Here is an 18,002-nt window from a genome sequence, read left to right on the forward strand (position 1 = left end):
GTTCGCTAACTGCTGAGCCGTGACAGGGATTCCTTCACTGTAAACACTTTTTTTTTTTCTTTAGGGCTGCATTCAAAGAATGTGAAGGTTCCCAAGCTAGGGGTTGAATCGGAGCTACAGCTGCTGGCCTACACCACAGCCTCAGCAACACCAGCTCCTTAACCCACTGAGCAAGGCCAGGGATCAAACCTGCAACCTCATGGTTCCTAGTCAGATTCATTTCCCCTGCACCACAACAAGAACTCCTATAAACACATTTTAAAAATTGGGAAACTATTGGGAGCTGCTGGTGTACAGGACTTAAAAATATCCTTGGTCTCTATTGACTAATGACAGTCCCACCCCAATGTGACAGTCAGAAATGTCAGTAGACATTACCAAATGTCCCCAGGAAGATGGGGCAGAGGGAGGAGCAAAAATCACTCCCAGCTGAGAATCAGTGTAAAAAGATTTCTCACCTTCACATGTGTTATTTGTGTCTGCCAATTATACTCACCTATTTCTGACTCTTAATAACTGAATCAGTACATGATAGACAGTAAGACAAAATTAAGGCCAAGAAATTTATGTCCCATAATCTCCCTTTCCCATTGTACCCTTTTGCAATTCCTGATAAGGAAAAAATGAGATTTCTTCTTAAAAATTCAAATAATCTGTAGCTCCCTCTGTGGCCTACCAGGATGGGAGGCATCCTGGGAGTGCTGGGATGTAGGTTTGATCCCCAGCCCAGCACAATGGGTTAAGGATCCAGCGTTGCCACAGCTTCAGCTTAGGTCGAGCTATGGCTTGGATCTGATCCCTGGCCCAGGAGCCCCATATGCTACAGGGCATCCAAAAGTGAAAAAGAAAATTTTTAAGTTTCATAGCTTAAAAAGGTAAAATAAGAATTAAGAGGAGTTCCCACTCTAACACAACAGGATCAGTGGCATCTTGGGAGCACTGCTGTGCAGATTTGATCCCTGGCCATACGTATGCCAAGGGGGAGCCAAAAATATCAAAAAAATTTAAAAATAGGAGTAGATATTTCATAATATTGAGAGAAAAAATGTCTTTTTTAACATACATATATAGCCTGTATACACTGCAAAAAGGAATTCAAATAAGTTAAAATTGAATACTGTAGAATGTGCCAAATCTAGTGGAAATCTGTTGAAGATACAAAAAAAACCCCCAATTATTTCCAAAAGGCTAATAAATCTGTTGCTTGTTGAGCATTGTATTTAGTTCTGAGTTTCTGGACAACAAACAACAAAAAGAAAAATCCTGAGTTAATGTTATGAAATAAGAGCACTAACTTGATAGGACCCATAAAAGCTGTGTACTACCATTGCATGTAATGCAGTACTTATTCCCCTGTTCTTTTCTTTTTCAAGATAAAGTGAAATCTTTTCGTGCAGCTCTACAAGAGGAAGAACAGGCCAGCAAGCAAATCAACCCAAAAAGACCCCGTGCCCTTTAAATCAGCATTTGCTGCTAACAGATCCCTGGAACCCTCGCTACTGTAACATACAATGGTTCAGCTATAAGGGCCATTTGACAGTTTGAAATTTTAAGTGTCTGTGGAAAATGTCTTGTCTCTTCACCTGAATGACATTTCAATTTTGTGAAACACTCCTTTGTCTAAAAAATGCTTCTACTCCAAGATGCACAACCAAGATTTGGGAATAGTGAAACATTTTGTTTCATTTACCCAAATAGTGATTTACTTTTGGAGATCCTTGCCAATTTTATTTTCTGTATGATGAAGTAAGATTGTGGACTTGATCCAGAGCTGAATAGTAGGGGGAAGCCACAGCATTTCCTTTTAACTCAGTTCAGTTTTCATAGCAGGACTGAGCAGTTTTAAATTCTTTCTGTGCATGCATACCTCATCAGTGATTGTACATACCTTGCCCACTCCTAGAGACAGCTGTGCTCACCTCTTCCTGCTTTGTGCCTTGACTAAGGCTATTGACCCTAAATTTCTGAAGCACAGCCAAGATAAATTACATTCCTTATTTGTCAGTGTAAATTACCTTGATTGTGTGTACATTTTTACTGTAATTGAGACATTTTTTGTGTGTGACTAGTTGATTTTGCAGGATGTGCCATATCATTGAATGGAACTAAAGTCTGTGACAGTGGACATAGCTGCTGGACCATTCCATCTTATATGTAAAAAAATCTGGAATTATGATTTTAAAACAATAACAACATGGTTATGATTTTCTTAGCATTTTCTTTGTAAAGAACTAAAATATAAACTAGTTGGTGTATAATAAAAAGTAATAAAATTCTGAAAAGAGTTTTATCTTAGGATAATACATATATATACAGTGTGTGTTCCAGTGTGGTATTAACAAGATTAATAGTGCAGTTTGATCTGTACCTATACCATTACTTAAGTTGAAGTATCCATTAGCACCCCAAAATATACCCTTTAAATGTACTGTTAAAGGAAATTGGCTTCTGATGCATGAACATGTACATTGAAAGTAGTCCATAATAGAACTGTTAGTTTACGCTAAATGTAGACAGTACATAACTCTCTAGAAAAAGGATTTACACTAAAAAGTTGACTTTGCCTTAAAAGGCAGATCTAACCCAATCTCCACCCATTACCTAATGTATGATGTTTCACCATTATTGGGTGAGAATCTCCACATTCTCACCAATAAATTTGGTCAAGGGCATGCTACTTTTTAATGGTGGCTCTTATTTTTACAGATTGCTATTCCAAGGAAGAAAACTGGCCACTTTTCATGTAAATATTTTGTTAAAAGATTTATCTCTCTAGGAGTTTTCTCTCAGTTCCCATGATAGTGTCTAGGAAGTACATTAACAACAACAGAAAGTCTCCCAAGGATACCTTGCTTTGATTTACTCCGGGGAACTACCAGCTCATTTGTATGGGCTAAAGGGAAGCAATGAATAGAGAGTCATATGAGCCAGATTCCCTAACTTCACTGTCCATAGAACTCAGAGGGTAGTTGTGGGAAATCCTAACACCATGGTGAAAAGCTCCTCTGTAAACTTGAAACCTAGGACAAATGTAGATTTTCACAGTGTGCTTATTATTAATAAATTAAATATATGGAATGAGTTTTAGAGACAGTTTACTTCAATACAATCACTTTTGTTTTTGGAAGGGACTCAGGTTTTCTTGCAGCTGTAAGATATGTTCTATTTGTGTTTATTTCAAGAAGAGGAAGAATGGAGAACAGTTACTATTGACCTTATAGAAGCTGTTTGAAAAAGGTAGTTTCTGAGCCTAATTGACCTTCAAAGGGCAATAAAGAGATATGTGAATTTGCTCATTTTAAAGCACAAGAGATTAGTCTTAATTTATTACTTAAATTAGAAAGGTACTATCTCTGGAAGGTCTCCTCATATTCAAATATGCTGCCTTAAAATATAATAGCTTCATTTTGATTCATATTCAAGGTATATTAAAAAATTAGTACCAGAAAAAATTATTGGTAGTATAATCCATTCTTCAGTTTTACAAATAGGGAAATCTGAAGGCTATAAAAGGGACTAAAACTCAGCAGTTCATAAGGGACAGGGAAATAGAAATGTGAATTAAATCTTAAATTTTCCTTTAAGAATAGAGATGGTACAAGTGAAGTTTGCAAAGTAAACAGTTTGTGAAATTTTGAAAAAAACCTCAAGGTTTATGTAGTATTTATGTAACAAAAGTGGCTTTATGCAGCTATTATTTAAAGAATAACTTACATTTTTTGGATCTGGGTTAAACATTCTTTAATTTCTCAGACTTGAATCTGATATCCCTATTAATAACTAAAAATAATACATTATTTTAGTTACATAGGAATATTTAATACATCACTTTGAAGCCAGATTTCTAAAAACATCTGTTTCGGCAAACATCTATCTTCCTTTCTACGTGCACTCAGTGAACCTTTGTTAAAATAATTGGAAACACTCCTATTAAGTTAGGTATAAAGAAAGCCAAATATCATTGAAAATATTTTTATTAATCTCCTTATATTAAAGAAATCAGCTATATAAATCTGTTATAAGACATAAACAATATTTAGTATATTGCTGATAATGATTTAAACATTGTAGCTAATTAAGACATTTATGACATCTATTAAATTCTCAACCTAACAGTTTAGTCCTTTTTTTTGTTTTGTTTTGTTTTGTTTTGTTTTTTGGTCCTTTTAGGGCCGCACCCACAGCATATGGAGGTTCCCAGGCTAAGGGTCTAATTGGAGCTACAGCTGCCGGCCTACACCACGGCCATAGCAACGCCAGATCTGAGCTGTGTGCGACCTCCACTACAGCTCACGGCAATGCCGGATCCTTAACCCACTGAGAAAGGCCAGGGATGGAACCCACAACCTCGTGGTTCCTAGTCGGATTGTTTCTGCTGTGCCATGACAGGAACTCCAAACCTAACATTTTAACAATAGCTTAAAACTAAGCATCAGATATGTAAAAAAGTACTGAGAACATGTGACTGTGGCAAAATGGCTAGTTGGGGTTTTGGGGTTTTTTTGAAACTGAAAAGCATAGAACTTTAAAGCCAGTTTTGATTTCTAAAAACCCTTTGAAATTTTGTTAAACCTATTATGACTCCCCAAGAAAAAAAAAAACATAGAGTCTTAGAGTTCATTTCATTCTAGTTGAGCATCATCCTCATTTCACAAGTAAGGAATCAAGCCCAGCAGTAATGTGCCTGGCACCACACAGTTGGCGGTAGCAGACTCAGGCTTACAGAGAACCCTGATGTTTATAGGGTAAACAGAAAGAATGAGAGAAGCAAAATAACATTTTAAGAAATAAATGCTTTACTATACAAATGACTAACAAGAAGAAATGGTATGGGGACTATGTGACTAAGCATAGTTTGACTTTTTTATGACTTGGACAGAGGAATAAAGAGCTAAAAACCTAAAAAATTAGATCTTCGCAGTAATATATAACGTAGAAAATAGAAATGTAACATTTATGCAATACACTGTTAGAAATAATCTTAAGTGTAAAGTTGTGCGTGTCTGCGGCTCTTGAACTTGAAGATTATCATGTATAAACTGGGTCCTTCCTTTATTTATTAAAATCAAGCCCCCCCAAGAAATCCTTGGATACTTAGAACTGATTTCCTTAAAAATTCAGAGTAATAAATGGTGACAACTGTAAATCAAAAATAGTCAAGCACATAAGTGTTCAAGCATAGTTCATCTTACATTACTAAGAATATATAATTCCACTTTCTTCTCTTGAATTTGAAAACTTCTTTGTTGCAGATACCTAAGAAAAATGGATACCTTCTGCATTGAATCCATGTAGCAGTCTGAAAAAAGAAATCAAAATGGGATGGAATTGAAATGCTAATTTGTAGCAAGTAACAGTGCATACATAGTCCCTATACCATGAATTCTAAAACATACATTAGCAAAAACATGAAGCAAGCCCAGTCACTCCAGCACTAGTTATTAAAGAAACTATTCTTTAGCTAAATTTATGTGATATATATTGGTTAAAACCACATCACTTTGGTGTCTCTTCTATCATAGCCTATGTCTTAAAGGCACGATTAACTTATCTAAAATGATCTTAGACCTATACTATCCCTGACCTAAGCACATTGGCATTTGTTCCATTTCAATGTGAGTAAAAGTGAAGCTATCTGGAATTAGAGGCAGAAGAGAGATGAACGGCTAATAGGTGTCCATTCTTCCTCTGAACTTACTGTTGAGGTTCAAATACTGCACACTGCTTCTCTCTGGATACCTATGTACTTAGCAGATCCTAGTTAGCAAACTTCATGCTCAGTAAAACCTTGAAGAAAATTAATAAGACTGAAGGAAAATAAAATGAAATATTTCTATTTAGACCTTCCTGAGATTATTTTCAGGATGGCCCATAGGAACCATCAAGATCAGTTAAGATATCTGAAAAGGAAAGACAGGCGCTTAGGAATTCAACTCCTAGGATTAACAGGTAATAAAGAAAGACAGTAATGCTACTAGGCTGCCAATAAAACAGAAACACTGTCTTAGTTACAAACAACTGTGTTTCTAACAGAGAAGTCAAACCAATGACTTTTATAACAATCTACCCTCTTTTTTTCAGCCTCTAGACCATGGAAGCTTCAAAAATGAATTGGCTAAACAGTCAAAAATTTATGGCTTATCAGGAAATCAAAGTGCAAATACTTAAAAACAATGAAAACAATAATTACCTGGGTAATTTGACACCTTGCTCTCCTTTCCTAAGATTTATTTGTTCAATCCAAGGAAAATTAATTTTGGATTACACTGCCCAGATAATTATAACACCCTTCTTTTACTTCAGGTGTGTAGAACTGCCTCAGTGTATAAAATAAGTTACTACATTACAGAGCCAATCAGAAATGATAACCAGATATGACTGTAACCAATATTATTTCATAATTATTAGCTACTCAATAACAAAAAAAGAAAGCTCTAACTATATGTATTATGATTCTTCTACCTTACAGGCTACTTTTGAAGAGGCAAACTATTGAGACTCTGAATGGGAGTTGGGGGAGGGGGCTGGAGAGGAGCAGATAGACCACAAGGCATTGCCACAGAGGTTATCTCCAGGCTTGGACTGTTCTTAAGGAAAATGTTCATTCTGCTGCAGCTAACTAGCCTCCATCTTTTTACACCAAATACTATTCCATGTCATGGAAGTGCTATGCAATAACTCCCAGGTAGCACCTTATACCGCTTAAAAGCCTTTAAATTTCTAATCTGAAAGTATGACAGTAAAGAAATGTAAACACGTAGGAAAAGAAAATTGTAATTACCTGATGAAGTCATCTATGTCCATGGAACGGGCCCGCTTGTCACTAAAACCTGTGCTGGTTAGGATTTGCTGTATTTTATCTGCTATGCTGAAATCTTCTGGTATTATCTATCAATATAAGATTCAGAATAAATGAACAACATATCTTTAATGAAGTCACCTTGACTCTTTTTTTTAGTTCAGCAAATAATAAAATAGTCACTATCTGTTCATCATAGTTTTGGAAAGCCTATTTGTTCAGGACTTGGATATCAAATTAAGTGGTAGATCCTTAGCACATACCAAATACTCAGATGACCCTGAGTGACTTAATCATGTATATTGCCCTTTTTCCTAAAAATTCTGAAATGGTTACCTTTCAGGCTTCACAAAGTAGTTCATAACACATAAAGTAAAGCTATAAACTAATTTTTTTTCTATTTTTGGTCTTTATAGGGCCACACCCACAATATGGAATTTCCCAGGCTGCAGGTCAAATCGGAGCTGTAGCTGCCAGCCTACACCATAGCAATGGGCAAGCCTGTCTGCAACCTACCCGACAGCTCATGGCAATGCCAGATCCTTAACCCACTGAGCGAGGCCAGGAATTGAACCTGTGTCCTCATGGATCCTAGTTGGGTTCATTACCACTGAGCCACGAAGGGAACTATAAATTTTAGAGCAATTGTTACTCTTTTAAAAATAGCATTTTCTTGGCACAGATTTCATTTGACCAGCTAGTTCTCAGAGGTGGTCTCCAACCCTTGAAAATATTAAATATTTCATATTTAACATCCTTCATCCCAAAATTTTTCTTAATCCAGTTTACTATTTCCTACACAGGCATATGTTCAAAGACTATTCAGAAAAGAGAAAATGCATATAGCAGTGTGGTATATTAAACCATATTAAGATTTGAGTAAGAAATTACAAAGAAAATTTGTTTTTATCTGTCTGCTCTTTATTTTGAAAGAACTAAGAAATCATCAAACATCACAGTAATTATATAGAGGTGTGTCTGTGTATGCACACACAATTAGTTAAAGAAAATGTTGCAAAGATAATAAAGACATGAAGTTCACAACTGGAAATCTGCTATTCATTCCATACTTTATACTAATTACTTAAGTTTGTGGGTATTAAAAAAAAGTCACTGAGAAAACAGTAACTTTAAAATTGTAATTGCTACGTGAACAAGCAAGAAGGGATGGCCACAATTCAAAGGCTAACAAATGGTACATGATTATTTTAAGCTGAGTAAGCTACCCATGCTTAAAACTTTGGGAAAATGATGAGTCAACTGAAAATTTTTCTGGCTAGAAAAAAAAGAAGTGTCAGTAGTTAACAGAGGATGGAGTTGAATATTCAAGGTTGCTCAGATCTATTCTGCAAAATACACAGCAGCACTGTCCTGTTCTAGTCGTACTAGTTAGACATGACATACTGTCTTTTAAGGATCCTATGAAATGTTCAAAATTAAGAATCTTATAATAATAGATGAAATAGAATAAGAAATAGAGGGACATTTTCAAACAAATTATTGAAACAACAGAAATATTTTCTGCTTACAATATTATGGACCGAACAGTGAATTCTGTAGTTTTTTTCCAATAGCTGTTGCACCGCACTTGACCTATATAACATACAGAAATGACATCACTATTATTACTCACAAATCGCCTTTAAGCTTATTGTAAGATTAAATCTGTGATTCATATGGCAAAATTAAGGAACTTAATAGGGTGTTAAATATTTAAATGTATTAAATAATTGCAAACTAATATTTAAAAAATAACTCCTAATAATAAATCTCTTACATTCTTAAGTTCTAGACTCTTCACAAAACATCATCTCAAAAAAAATTTTTTTTCATTGTGGCTTTTACCTTTCTTTTGACCTTGGACCCCAAATTGTCATTATATTTTTCCAAGTTAAAATGCCATGAATCTTCTAAAAATGTGGAAAGTGTCCATCACTTCATTTTTCCAAGGAAAAACTAGGCAGCTACATGGTCATTTCCACCCCCCCAAATTCTGCCAAAAAACCTGATGTAATTCCCAACTTTAGGAACTTTCTTCATTAAAATCTGCCTCCCAAAGTACAAAATTAAAAATTAGGTTAATTAAAAGGTCTGGTCATGGATCATGTTTTTAGGGTTCTGTTCATGAAAAGGACCAAATTCTAGCACTTAGCACAATACCTGAAGCACTGATCCTTCATACATTATAAATCAGTAAAATACTTACTTAAATGCAGCAGACAGTGTCTTGTTTTTCCTAACAAAGGTGATCCTTACTAGGCCATCCCATTCCTGAAACAGTTGATGGATATTTTCTTACAAAATATCAAACCTTGCCCATATCAGCTAGATATTATTCTGTCTTAATAAGCAAAACTGCAAGGAAACTTCTGGAGTAATAAAAATGTGCTGTAGCTTGATCTGGCTGGCACAGATGCAAAAATAGGATGTATAGTTGATTTTCACACTTTTGTGCACCTTATGAATATTTTACCCTCAATTTTTTTTTTCTTTTTTCCTTTTTTTTTCTCAGGCACACTGGCAGCATATGGAAGTTCCCAGGCTAGGGGTTGAATCAGAGCTGCAGCTGCCAGCCTACACCACAGCCACAGCAATGCCAGATCGGAGCTGCTTCTATGACCTACACCACAGCTCACAGCAACACTGGATCCTTAACCCACTGAGCAAGGCCAGGAATTGAACCTGCATCCTCTTGGATACTAGTCAGGTTCGTTACCATTGAGCCACAAGGGGAACGCCCCACTGAGGTTTTAAAGGTTATTTTTCACTTCAGTTTGTCTACTCTAAATAATACAAACATACATGTGCTTCTACAAGTATTTCTGTAGGATTTTGAGAATAATTAAGCCTAAATAGCCTAAACATTTATTTTATTTTATTTTTAATTTTTTTTTTTTGTCTTTTGTCTTTTGTTTTTTTAGGGCTGCACCCACAGCATATGGAGGTTCCCAGGCTAGGGGTTGAATCAGAGCTGTTGCTGCCAGTCTATGGCCAGAGCCACAGCAATGCCAGATTTGAACCGCGTCTGCGACCTACACCACAGCTCACGGCAATGCCAGATCCTTAACCCACTGAGCAAGGCCAGGGATTGAACCTACAACCTCATGGTTCCTAGTCAGATTTGTTTCCACTGTGCCAAGACGGGAACTCCAATAGCCTAAACATTTTAAATTTGACATTTATTGTCAGTTTGTTCTTCAAAAAAGTATACATTAGATTACACTCCCTCCCAAAAGAGTATGAAACCACTGAGCCACAACATGAACTCCCTATTTTCACATTTAGATTGACGTAGTATTTTTCTGCTGCTATAGATACATATCTTCCAGCTTGGACTTTTTTCCCTTTTACGGAATGACCTAGTATTTTAACCTCACCTGAAAATTGATAGGTGGTGGTGGATTCTTAGGTTCTATCCGTACAACACTGGATTCTACCTTGGGAGGTGGTCTGAAGTTATTCTTTCCAACCTATTAAAAACAATATGTTTAAGTAGTCTTCTCAAAAACAACTTTAAATAGTAATCAAATACACTCTCCTCACAGAAGGCACAGCTAGATGCTCAAGGATGAGTTAAGCCACATTACTTCAACAGTAGTCACTTACTTTCATTAAATGGTCCACACGTGCTAACAGTTGAGTATTAATTGAGAGTCTGCAGTATAATTTATCTCCAGGTTTTGCAACTAGTCGGAGAGCAAATTCTCTTTGAAACATAAGTATAGCACATCTGAAAAGACAGCAGGAAAGAATAAGGAAAACAGTCATTTTCAACTACAAAAGTGTATTAACTCCAATGAATTTTCTTAGGTGGGAAATAGAGCAAAGCAGTATCTGTGGTTACTCATAATTAATCTAGCTGGTAAGAAGGGAGGAGTACACTTTCAGCCTGAGCTTTAATACCACAAAATAATGCAGTAGGCTTTGTTTTCTCGTTGTCTAATGGCTGCACTCTAACTCCTTGCAAATGTAAGCCCTCAATGATCAGATGAGAAAGCATCGGCACTATTCCATCACCCCTTCTAGGGAAAACAAAACCCAAGCAAACAAAATTGGCTCAGTAGCCAAACTGTATTCAGAGAGTAGTAAACATCCTTCTAGAAGAGCTGAGGCAAGAGAAACAGGCCATGACATCAGTCCTCCTGACTTAACAGTTTAAGGGAAGTGGACTTTTCATTCAGGAAGCAAGGGGGAGGCTCCTTAACAGCAGAAGAGCACCTTCAGAGCTAGGATTTGATTTTCAAACTTTTTTGACAGTAAGTCACACTAAGAAATATATCTGATGGAAGTTCCCGTGTGGCACAGTAGGTTAAGGATCTGGCAGTATCGCAGCAACAGTAACCTGAGCTGTTGCAATGGCAAGGTGAGGGTTTGATCCCTCACCCAGGAACTTCCATATGCTAAGGGCAGAGCCAAAAAAAAGGAAATACATTTGACAGTGCAACATTGACCACAAAAATCTGTATGCATGTGTGTTTAAGTAACTCAAACAAAAGATTCATGAAACTATAATCACCTGGATCACATGCATTGATATGTGCTATTCCGTGTCACTTTTTTAAAAATGACAATCACGACTCATTAAATTTATTTTATAACAACTAAGGAGTTTTTGACCTGCAGTTTGAAAATCACTGGTAAGACTGTACTAGAAACCAGCAGGAGGCCACTGTAAGAAACTAGACTTACAATAATAAAAAGTCTGACTGGGGCTAATGGCATGAGCATGAGAAAATAAGAGAAGGCCACCTGGTCTCAGAAGCATGACTTCTACCTCCCCTCCCTCAATAACTCTATCAATTGAAAGAGACAGAGGAGTTCCTGTTGTGGCGCAGTGGTTAACGAATCCGACTAGGAACCATGAGGTTGCGGGTTCAGTCCCTGCCCTTGCTCAGTGGGTTAACGATCCGGCGTTGCCGTGAGCTGTGGTGTAGGTTGCAGACGCGGCTCGGATCCCGAGTTGCTGTGGCTCTGGCGTAGGCCGGTGGCTACAGCTCCGATTCGACCCCTAGCCTGGGAACCTCCATATGCCGCGGGAGCAGCCCAAGAAATAGCAACAACAAAGACAAAAAGACCCAAAAAAAAAAAAAAAAAGAAAAGAAAGAGGGCACCAGATAAACAGATATTTTCAACAAAACACATTTTCCAGTAGTTTTTCAGCTGAATTAACCTTAATCTTTGGCTATCTGTGTTCATGACCTAAACTGTCATTTTTTTCTAAGATGAAGCAGTAACTCTGGTCTTGTCACAAACCTGAAAAAAGGTCGGTGCAGCAACAGCTTGAAGACAAAAGGAGAGGAGATCTGTAAGAGAATTAACTAGTTATTTCTGGGACAGACACACCAGAGAACCATTTAGTATAACATTCCTACAATTTGAAAACATACCTGATAAGGCAAATTTGCCACACAAGCATCAAAGAATGGCAAATCCGTTTTCAACACATCACCCACCATTACTTGAAGTCTGCTAGCCAAAGGCCTGATAATAAGGAAAAAAAGCAATTAAAAAGAATATTGTGGAGTTCCCGTCATGGCACAGTGGTTAACGAATCCGACTAGGAACCATGAGGTAGTGAATTCGGTCCCTGCCCTTGCTCAGTGGGTTAACGATCCGGCGTTGCCGTGAGCTGTGGTGTAGATCACAGACGCGGCTTGGATCCCAAGTTGCTGTGGCTCTGGCGTAGGCTGGCGGCTACAGCTCCGATTAGACCCCTAGCCTGGGAACCTTCATATGCCGAGGGAGTGGCTCACGTAAAAGCAAAAAGACAAAAAAAAAAAAATATATATATATATTGTTTCATGAGACTGAAATGCACTTTAGTTCTATTACGTATACTTACGTGCCCTGAACTCTTTTGTGAAGTTCAGCTACCAGCCTTGGGTCAAGTTCACAGGCAATTACCTAAATTAAAAAAAAAAAAAAAAATTTAGGTTAATTATGGAGTATAAATCTTTTCTTATCTCAATAGTAACTCTTAAATGACTGAAATGAATTAAACTTATTTCCTACTCTACCATCAATATTTCCTCACTTATACTCCACCAACACATTTTAAAGAACTTATTTGAAGAGAGTTCAATGACAAGACTATTTATAAAATGTGGGAACGGGGTTGGGGTTAAGGGAAGAACAACAAAAAACACTACTCAGAAAAGTAGACTATGGGAGAGAGAGTTCTACCCAAATAACTGACAGAATTTTTGTGTTTATATGGCCCCATGCTTTGTAACTCAACAAATGATGAAAAAAAAAAAATACATATATATATACACACAATATGTCTTTGTAGTCAAAGTAAATGTCCTAAAAGCATTCAGAATGAGTATATCACTTCTCTCCTCTATTAAGATCTAGAACACAGAGCACAGATAACTTCTCAAGTAAATAAAAAGGGACACCAGATAGGCTGAAATTTTAACTCAAAATTCAAAAGCTATGGAGTTCTGGCTGTAGCACAACAGGATCAGTGGCTTGGGAGCCCAGGGTCACAGGTTTAATGCCGGCCTGGCACAGTGAGTTAAGGATCCAGCATTGCCACAGCTGAGGCTTAGGTTGCAACCATGGCTCAGATTTGATCCTTGGCCTAGGAATTCCATTTGACTGCAGGGTGGCTAAAAAAAAAAAAAAAAAAGCTGAGGTTTTACTGACTTCTAGGAAGATCATGTCTACAAAGTAGGTAAATGGGCCTGTTTAGCTCCCAGATCCATTCTCCAGCTTTCTCTGTGCCTGCAGGGTGATCAGTCCAGCTCCCTTGCCCCTTGACTTCTGGTTGGTAAGGCACCAGCATTACAGGCTGCAAGGGGAGAGAATGAGTAATTTCTATTGCCTGCTCATGCCTTGCACGAGTTCTGGCAGTGGCTGTGTACTGCTATGACTGCCTCCTGTTCAAAGGCTCCCACTCTTACTGGCCTCCAATAACAGTTCCCTCCTCCTGCCTCTTGAGGTCTTGGTAACTTTCCTGCTGTTGCTAGTCCCCAGGTTTTTCACCAATGCTTACTTACCAACATTCCTGCATTTTGTAAATAGTCCCTTCAGTCCCCTCAACAACATTCCCGCATTTTGTAATTAGTGTGTTCATTAAACCCTCCTCAGATGAGTTCTTTAAAACGTGCTTTCTACTTCCACCACAAGACATGACAATGGTTCCATTTAATTGGAACTGGGTCAGCCAGGAGACAAAGAAGGTAGCAGCAACCTTATCTCAGAGACCCATGCTCCAGCTCTTAAGATCATCTCCAAAGTTTTTTTTTTTTTTTTTTTTTAATTTCCCCAATATGTCTCCAAAGTTCCAATAAGTCCAACCTCCTGGCTTTGTTTACTTGAGCCTAGAGGTGGTGGTAGCTCTTTGTAATTACTACTCTTGGGATACCTCAGTATTCCCATTTTATTCCTTTAGTCCTCTAACAATTACATAACCAGTTCCCTATATTAAATTCCCTGTACTGAAATACCTAATGTGGTTTGCTTTCCTGACTAGTATATCCCATATTTTCCTTATCTTTTAATCCATTTTTAAAAGTTGAGATCTAACAGACATATAACTTTATATTAGCTTTAGGTATACAACGTAGTTCATTATATGTATGTACATTGCAAGATAAGTTTAACATTCATCACCACATAATTACAAATTTTTTTTCTTGTGATGAGAATTTTTACTCTCTTTAGCAACTTTAAAATATACTATACAGTATTGTTACCTATAGGCACCATGCTATTCATTACATCCCTAGGACTTACTTATTTTATAACTTGAAGTTTTATCTTTTTTTTTTTTTTTTTTTTTTTTTTTCCTCTTTAGGGTTGCACCTGCAGCATGTGGAAGTTCCCAGGCTAGGTATCAAGTCAGAGCTGCAGCTGCCGGCCTATGCCACAGACACAGCAATGCAGGATCCAAGCTGCATCTGTGACCTACAGCACAGCTAGTGGCCACACTGGATCCTTAACCCATTGAGCAAGGCCAGGGATCAAACCCATATCCTTATGTAAATTAGTCAAGCTCTTAACCCACTGAGCCACAAGGGGAACTCTGTTAAGTTTGTACCTTTTGACCCCCTTTACCCGTCTCACTCATATCAGATAACATTTATAGCAAAGGAGCAAGAATTACTGTTAAAATAATAGCGATTAATTCAAATAGATCCATATTTGTAAACCACCTGAGCTTGCTCCATAGCCATTTCTGATACCAAAAATTAAATCCTCTTTTTACCTTTTTTGCCTTTTCTAGCAACTTTACAGTCATATTGCCAGTTCCAGGTCCAACTTCCAACACCACATCAGTTGGTCTCAAGGCAGCCTGCAAGCAAGCACAACCACTTTAGATTTACAGGCTCATCTGAACACATAATTTAATTTACATCTGAATATCTTTACTCAAAAGTGCTCAGTTAGGAGATCTTTATTCTCATTTCATTTTTAGGTGATTCCTTCATGACCTATGCGCTTAACGAAATCATCTCATTAACATTAGATGCAAGTGGAAATCTAACACTTCTAATTTGGGGCAATAGTTAGGAGTCAGAAAAGTTAGGCGTCGGAAAAACAGGAAGAGCAGTTCGTTCTGAGAGTGGCACTCTGCTTTCTAGCTTTGAAATGATTCCAAAAGCATCAAGTTACCAACTCTGTTACCACCAGGTTCAAACTGGAAAGGTCAAAATGATGACCTTGCCTGAGAACCACAGCATGTTGTACTAGGATCTCTCAATTTTACATCCTTGTACGGTTTCAGGGATACAGGAGTATCTAGAAATTGTACATAAATCTGGGTATCTGTATGCACACAGCTACAGTATTCGATTCCATGGCTTCTAGGAGATGCTCAAAGGAATCTGTAAGCCAAAAATGTTAAAAATAGGGAGTTCCCGCTGTGGCACAGTGGCTTAAAGATCAGGCGTTGCCACAGCTGATACGTCACAGCTGTGGCTCGGATTCAGTCTCTAGCTGTGGAACCTCCATATGCTGTGGGTGCAGCCAAAAAAAAAAAAAAAATGCTAAAAATAAAGCCAGCTCTCATTCTGCAAATGACACCACGTCAAGATGAGATCCTAGTGTAAATTCATGTTCTTTCAACAGCTTCAAGATGCTTCCTTTGCAACATGAAAGTAATTTGCACGACCTAAGTTTCATGTCTTAGCGCTCAGTCATCTAAAACAGTAAGGTAAAATCGATAACCCAGACAGGAAATATACTCCAATGTGGCATTGCCTTATACCACTTAAGTTTCTCTGGGAAACAAACTTTTAAAGGTTCAGACACATTTTTAGGCTATGGAGTAAATAAAAATTAGCAGTGATAGATGGTGCCTAGAAAAAGTGATTTGGAATAGAAGAATAATAATCTGGAATGCAACAAGTAGAAATGTCAAGCTAAGAAGTAAATACTCTACAGAAAGACAAAAGAATTTGGAGTCCGGAGAAACCGAGATCCACAGAATGAAGCAAATCATACTGAAGACAGCTTGTGAATCCTACACAATTCTTCAATTCATCCAACAGGTATTTATACAGCATCTAATTGGTGCCTGACATCCTTTCCGTGCTTAGATATTCCTAAAAATAAAATGAATTACCCAATAACTCTCCCTTTCCTATTCCACACCCACCTTATCGATAATGCTGTTAACAATGAGAGGATTTTTCAAAATGTGCTGCCCAATGCCCGTGTTGAACATGAGTCCTGTAAGAAAACATGAAACAGCCTTAATTTCCTAACTAAAATCAAATATTAGACTGTCCCTTAAAAGAAAGTAGGAGAGTTGAGGGAAGATTTCTGTGCCGAGAAGAACCAAACATCAAGCTAGGATTGATAAACTAAGTCCTCCCCTTCTGCTGAAAAGGAAGCGAGAGGGCGGCGCGCCGGGCCTGTGGCCGGCGCTCGGGGAAACCTAGGACTTGCGCTCCCGGATCGGGAATCCCGCCCAGTCTCACTGTCCCGACCCACATCTCCGTCCTCGCCCCGGGCTTGGTCCTGCCGGAAGACCTGACTCGACCCTGCTCCTCGGCTGTCCCCACCTCCGGCGCTCTTCAGTTCCCGGCGTTGTTGTTGCCGCTCGCGGCGACGGACGCTCGCCCCCGACTTGATCTTCGGCATCTTTTCCCGCAGCGGGCCCACAGGCAGGTTAAGTTAGGGAGAACCTAACCCGTTAATCCCGAGAAAGTGCACCACGTGGGAATCGCCGGCCTGCACCCCCAGCACCGGTTCGGATCACGTCTGGGAGGGGCGAGAACCCGCCCCCTGGTTTGCTCTGGGGTCCGCCCTCAGAGACTGAACCCGACCTTGGAGCCAGATGGCTGCTGGGAATTGTAGTCATAAACTGAAGGGAAAGCCTACCTCCGGAGCCTACAAATCCCAGAAGGCGCCACGCAACAGATCAGTTTGGATTGGCTAGTTTAGAATGGGGGCGGGGCTTGTTGTTCTTACAGCTTGGAGCTAGTTAAGTACGTTTTGGTGTGTACCCAGAGATGTTGGAGGCGGTTTAAATTTAGGCCTGGCTTTTTCAGGCCAGGTTCTAGAATTGCTGAAGCCAAATGTTTTTTTTATTATGTCACCTGCCTATCTCCTGTTTCCCAGCAGATTGTGGGGTGAGAATCCCAGGAATTTGGGATGAAGAGCTTGCTTCTCTGGGGGTTGGAGTCCTCCACTACTTGATTTGTGGAAAGGAACTTAAAAGAGGTGTTTTAAGTTAAAATGAGGACCTCAGACTGTGACCTAATCCATTCTGACTGGTTTACTTTAGACACACAAAAGGGGGGTTGTGCTCAGAGGAAAGACTGTGTCATGACACAGCCAGAAGGAAGCCATCTGCAAGCTAAGAGAGACCCCAGGAGAAACCAACTCTGCTGACACCTTGATCTTGGCTTCTAGCCTCCAGAACTGTAAGAAAATAAATTTCTGTCAGAGTTCCCTTCGTGGCTCAGTGGTTAATGAACCCAACCAGGGTCCACGACAATGCGAGTTTGATCCCTGTTCTCGCTCAGTGGGTTAAGGATCCAGCACTGCCCTGAGCTGCGTGTAGGTTGCAGAGGCAGCTCAGATCCCCAAGTTGCTGTAACTCTGATTAGACCCCTAGCCTGGAAACTTGCAAATGACTCAGGTGTGGGCCTGAAAAAGCAAAAAAAAAAATATATATATATATAATTAAATTAAATTAAATTAAAAATAAATAAATAAATTTCTGTCATTTAAGCCACCCAGTCTG

The 18,002-nt window shown here is 38.6% G+C and overlaps 2 protein-coding genes across 6 annotated transcripts in view; one reads left to right on the forward strand and one right to left on the reverse strand.

The window, feature by feature from the left end:
• The window catches only part of KIF2A (kinesin family member 2A), an 84,443-nt gene extending 77,508 nt beyond the window's left edge, over positions 1-6,935 (forward strand). Inside the window, exon 21 of one of the 4 annotated variants that reach the window (XM_021076561.1) lies at positions 1,374-6,935. In XM_021076561.1, coding sequence (XP_020932220.1) covers positions 1,374-1,459 — 86 coding nt within the window. In that variant the 3' untranslated portion in view covers positions 1,460-6,935. 4 annotated transcript variants of the gene reach the window in all.
• Positions 3,959-17,016, reverse strand: DIMT1 (DIM1 dimethyladenosine transferase 1 homolog). 2 transcript variants are annotated; one of them, NM_001244313.1, is made up of 12 exons: positions 16,816-17,016; positions 16,407-16,480; positions 15,015-15,101; positions 12,642-12,703; positions 12,187-12,280; positions 12,053-12,102; positions 10,406-10,529; positions 10,177-10,269; positions 9,006-9,070; positions 8,329-8,392; positions 6,782-6,888; positions 4,779-5,299 (listed from the first exon to the last, which is right to left on the reverse strand). In NM_001244313.1, exons 1-12 carry the CDS (start codon positions 16,892-16,894, stop codon positions 5,257-5,259), a joined length of 942 nt encoding a protein of 313 aa, NP_001231242.1. In that variant the 5' UTR covers positions 16,895-17,016; the 3' UTR covers positions 4,779-5,256. The 2 variants fall into 2 exon arrangements, with proteins under 2 accessions (XP_020932219.1, NP_001231242.1); XM_021076560.1 differs by lacking the exons at positions 16,407-16,480; positions 16,816-17,016 and having other exon boundaries at positions 3,959-5,299; positions 12,642-12,705; positions 15,016-15,032.

Source organism: Sus scrofa, chromosome 16 (assembly GCF_000003025.6).
Source record: "Sus scrofa isolate TJ Tabasco breed Duroc chromosome 16, Sscrofa11.1, whole genome shotgun sequence".
Classification (NCBI taxonomy): domain Eukaryota; kingdom Metazoa; phylum Chordata; class Mammalia; order Artiodactyla; family Suidae; genus Sus; species Sus scrofa.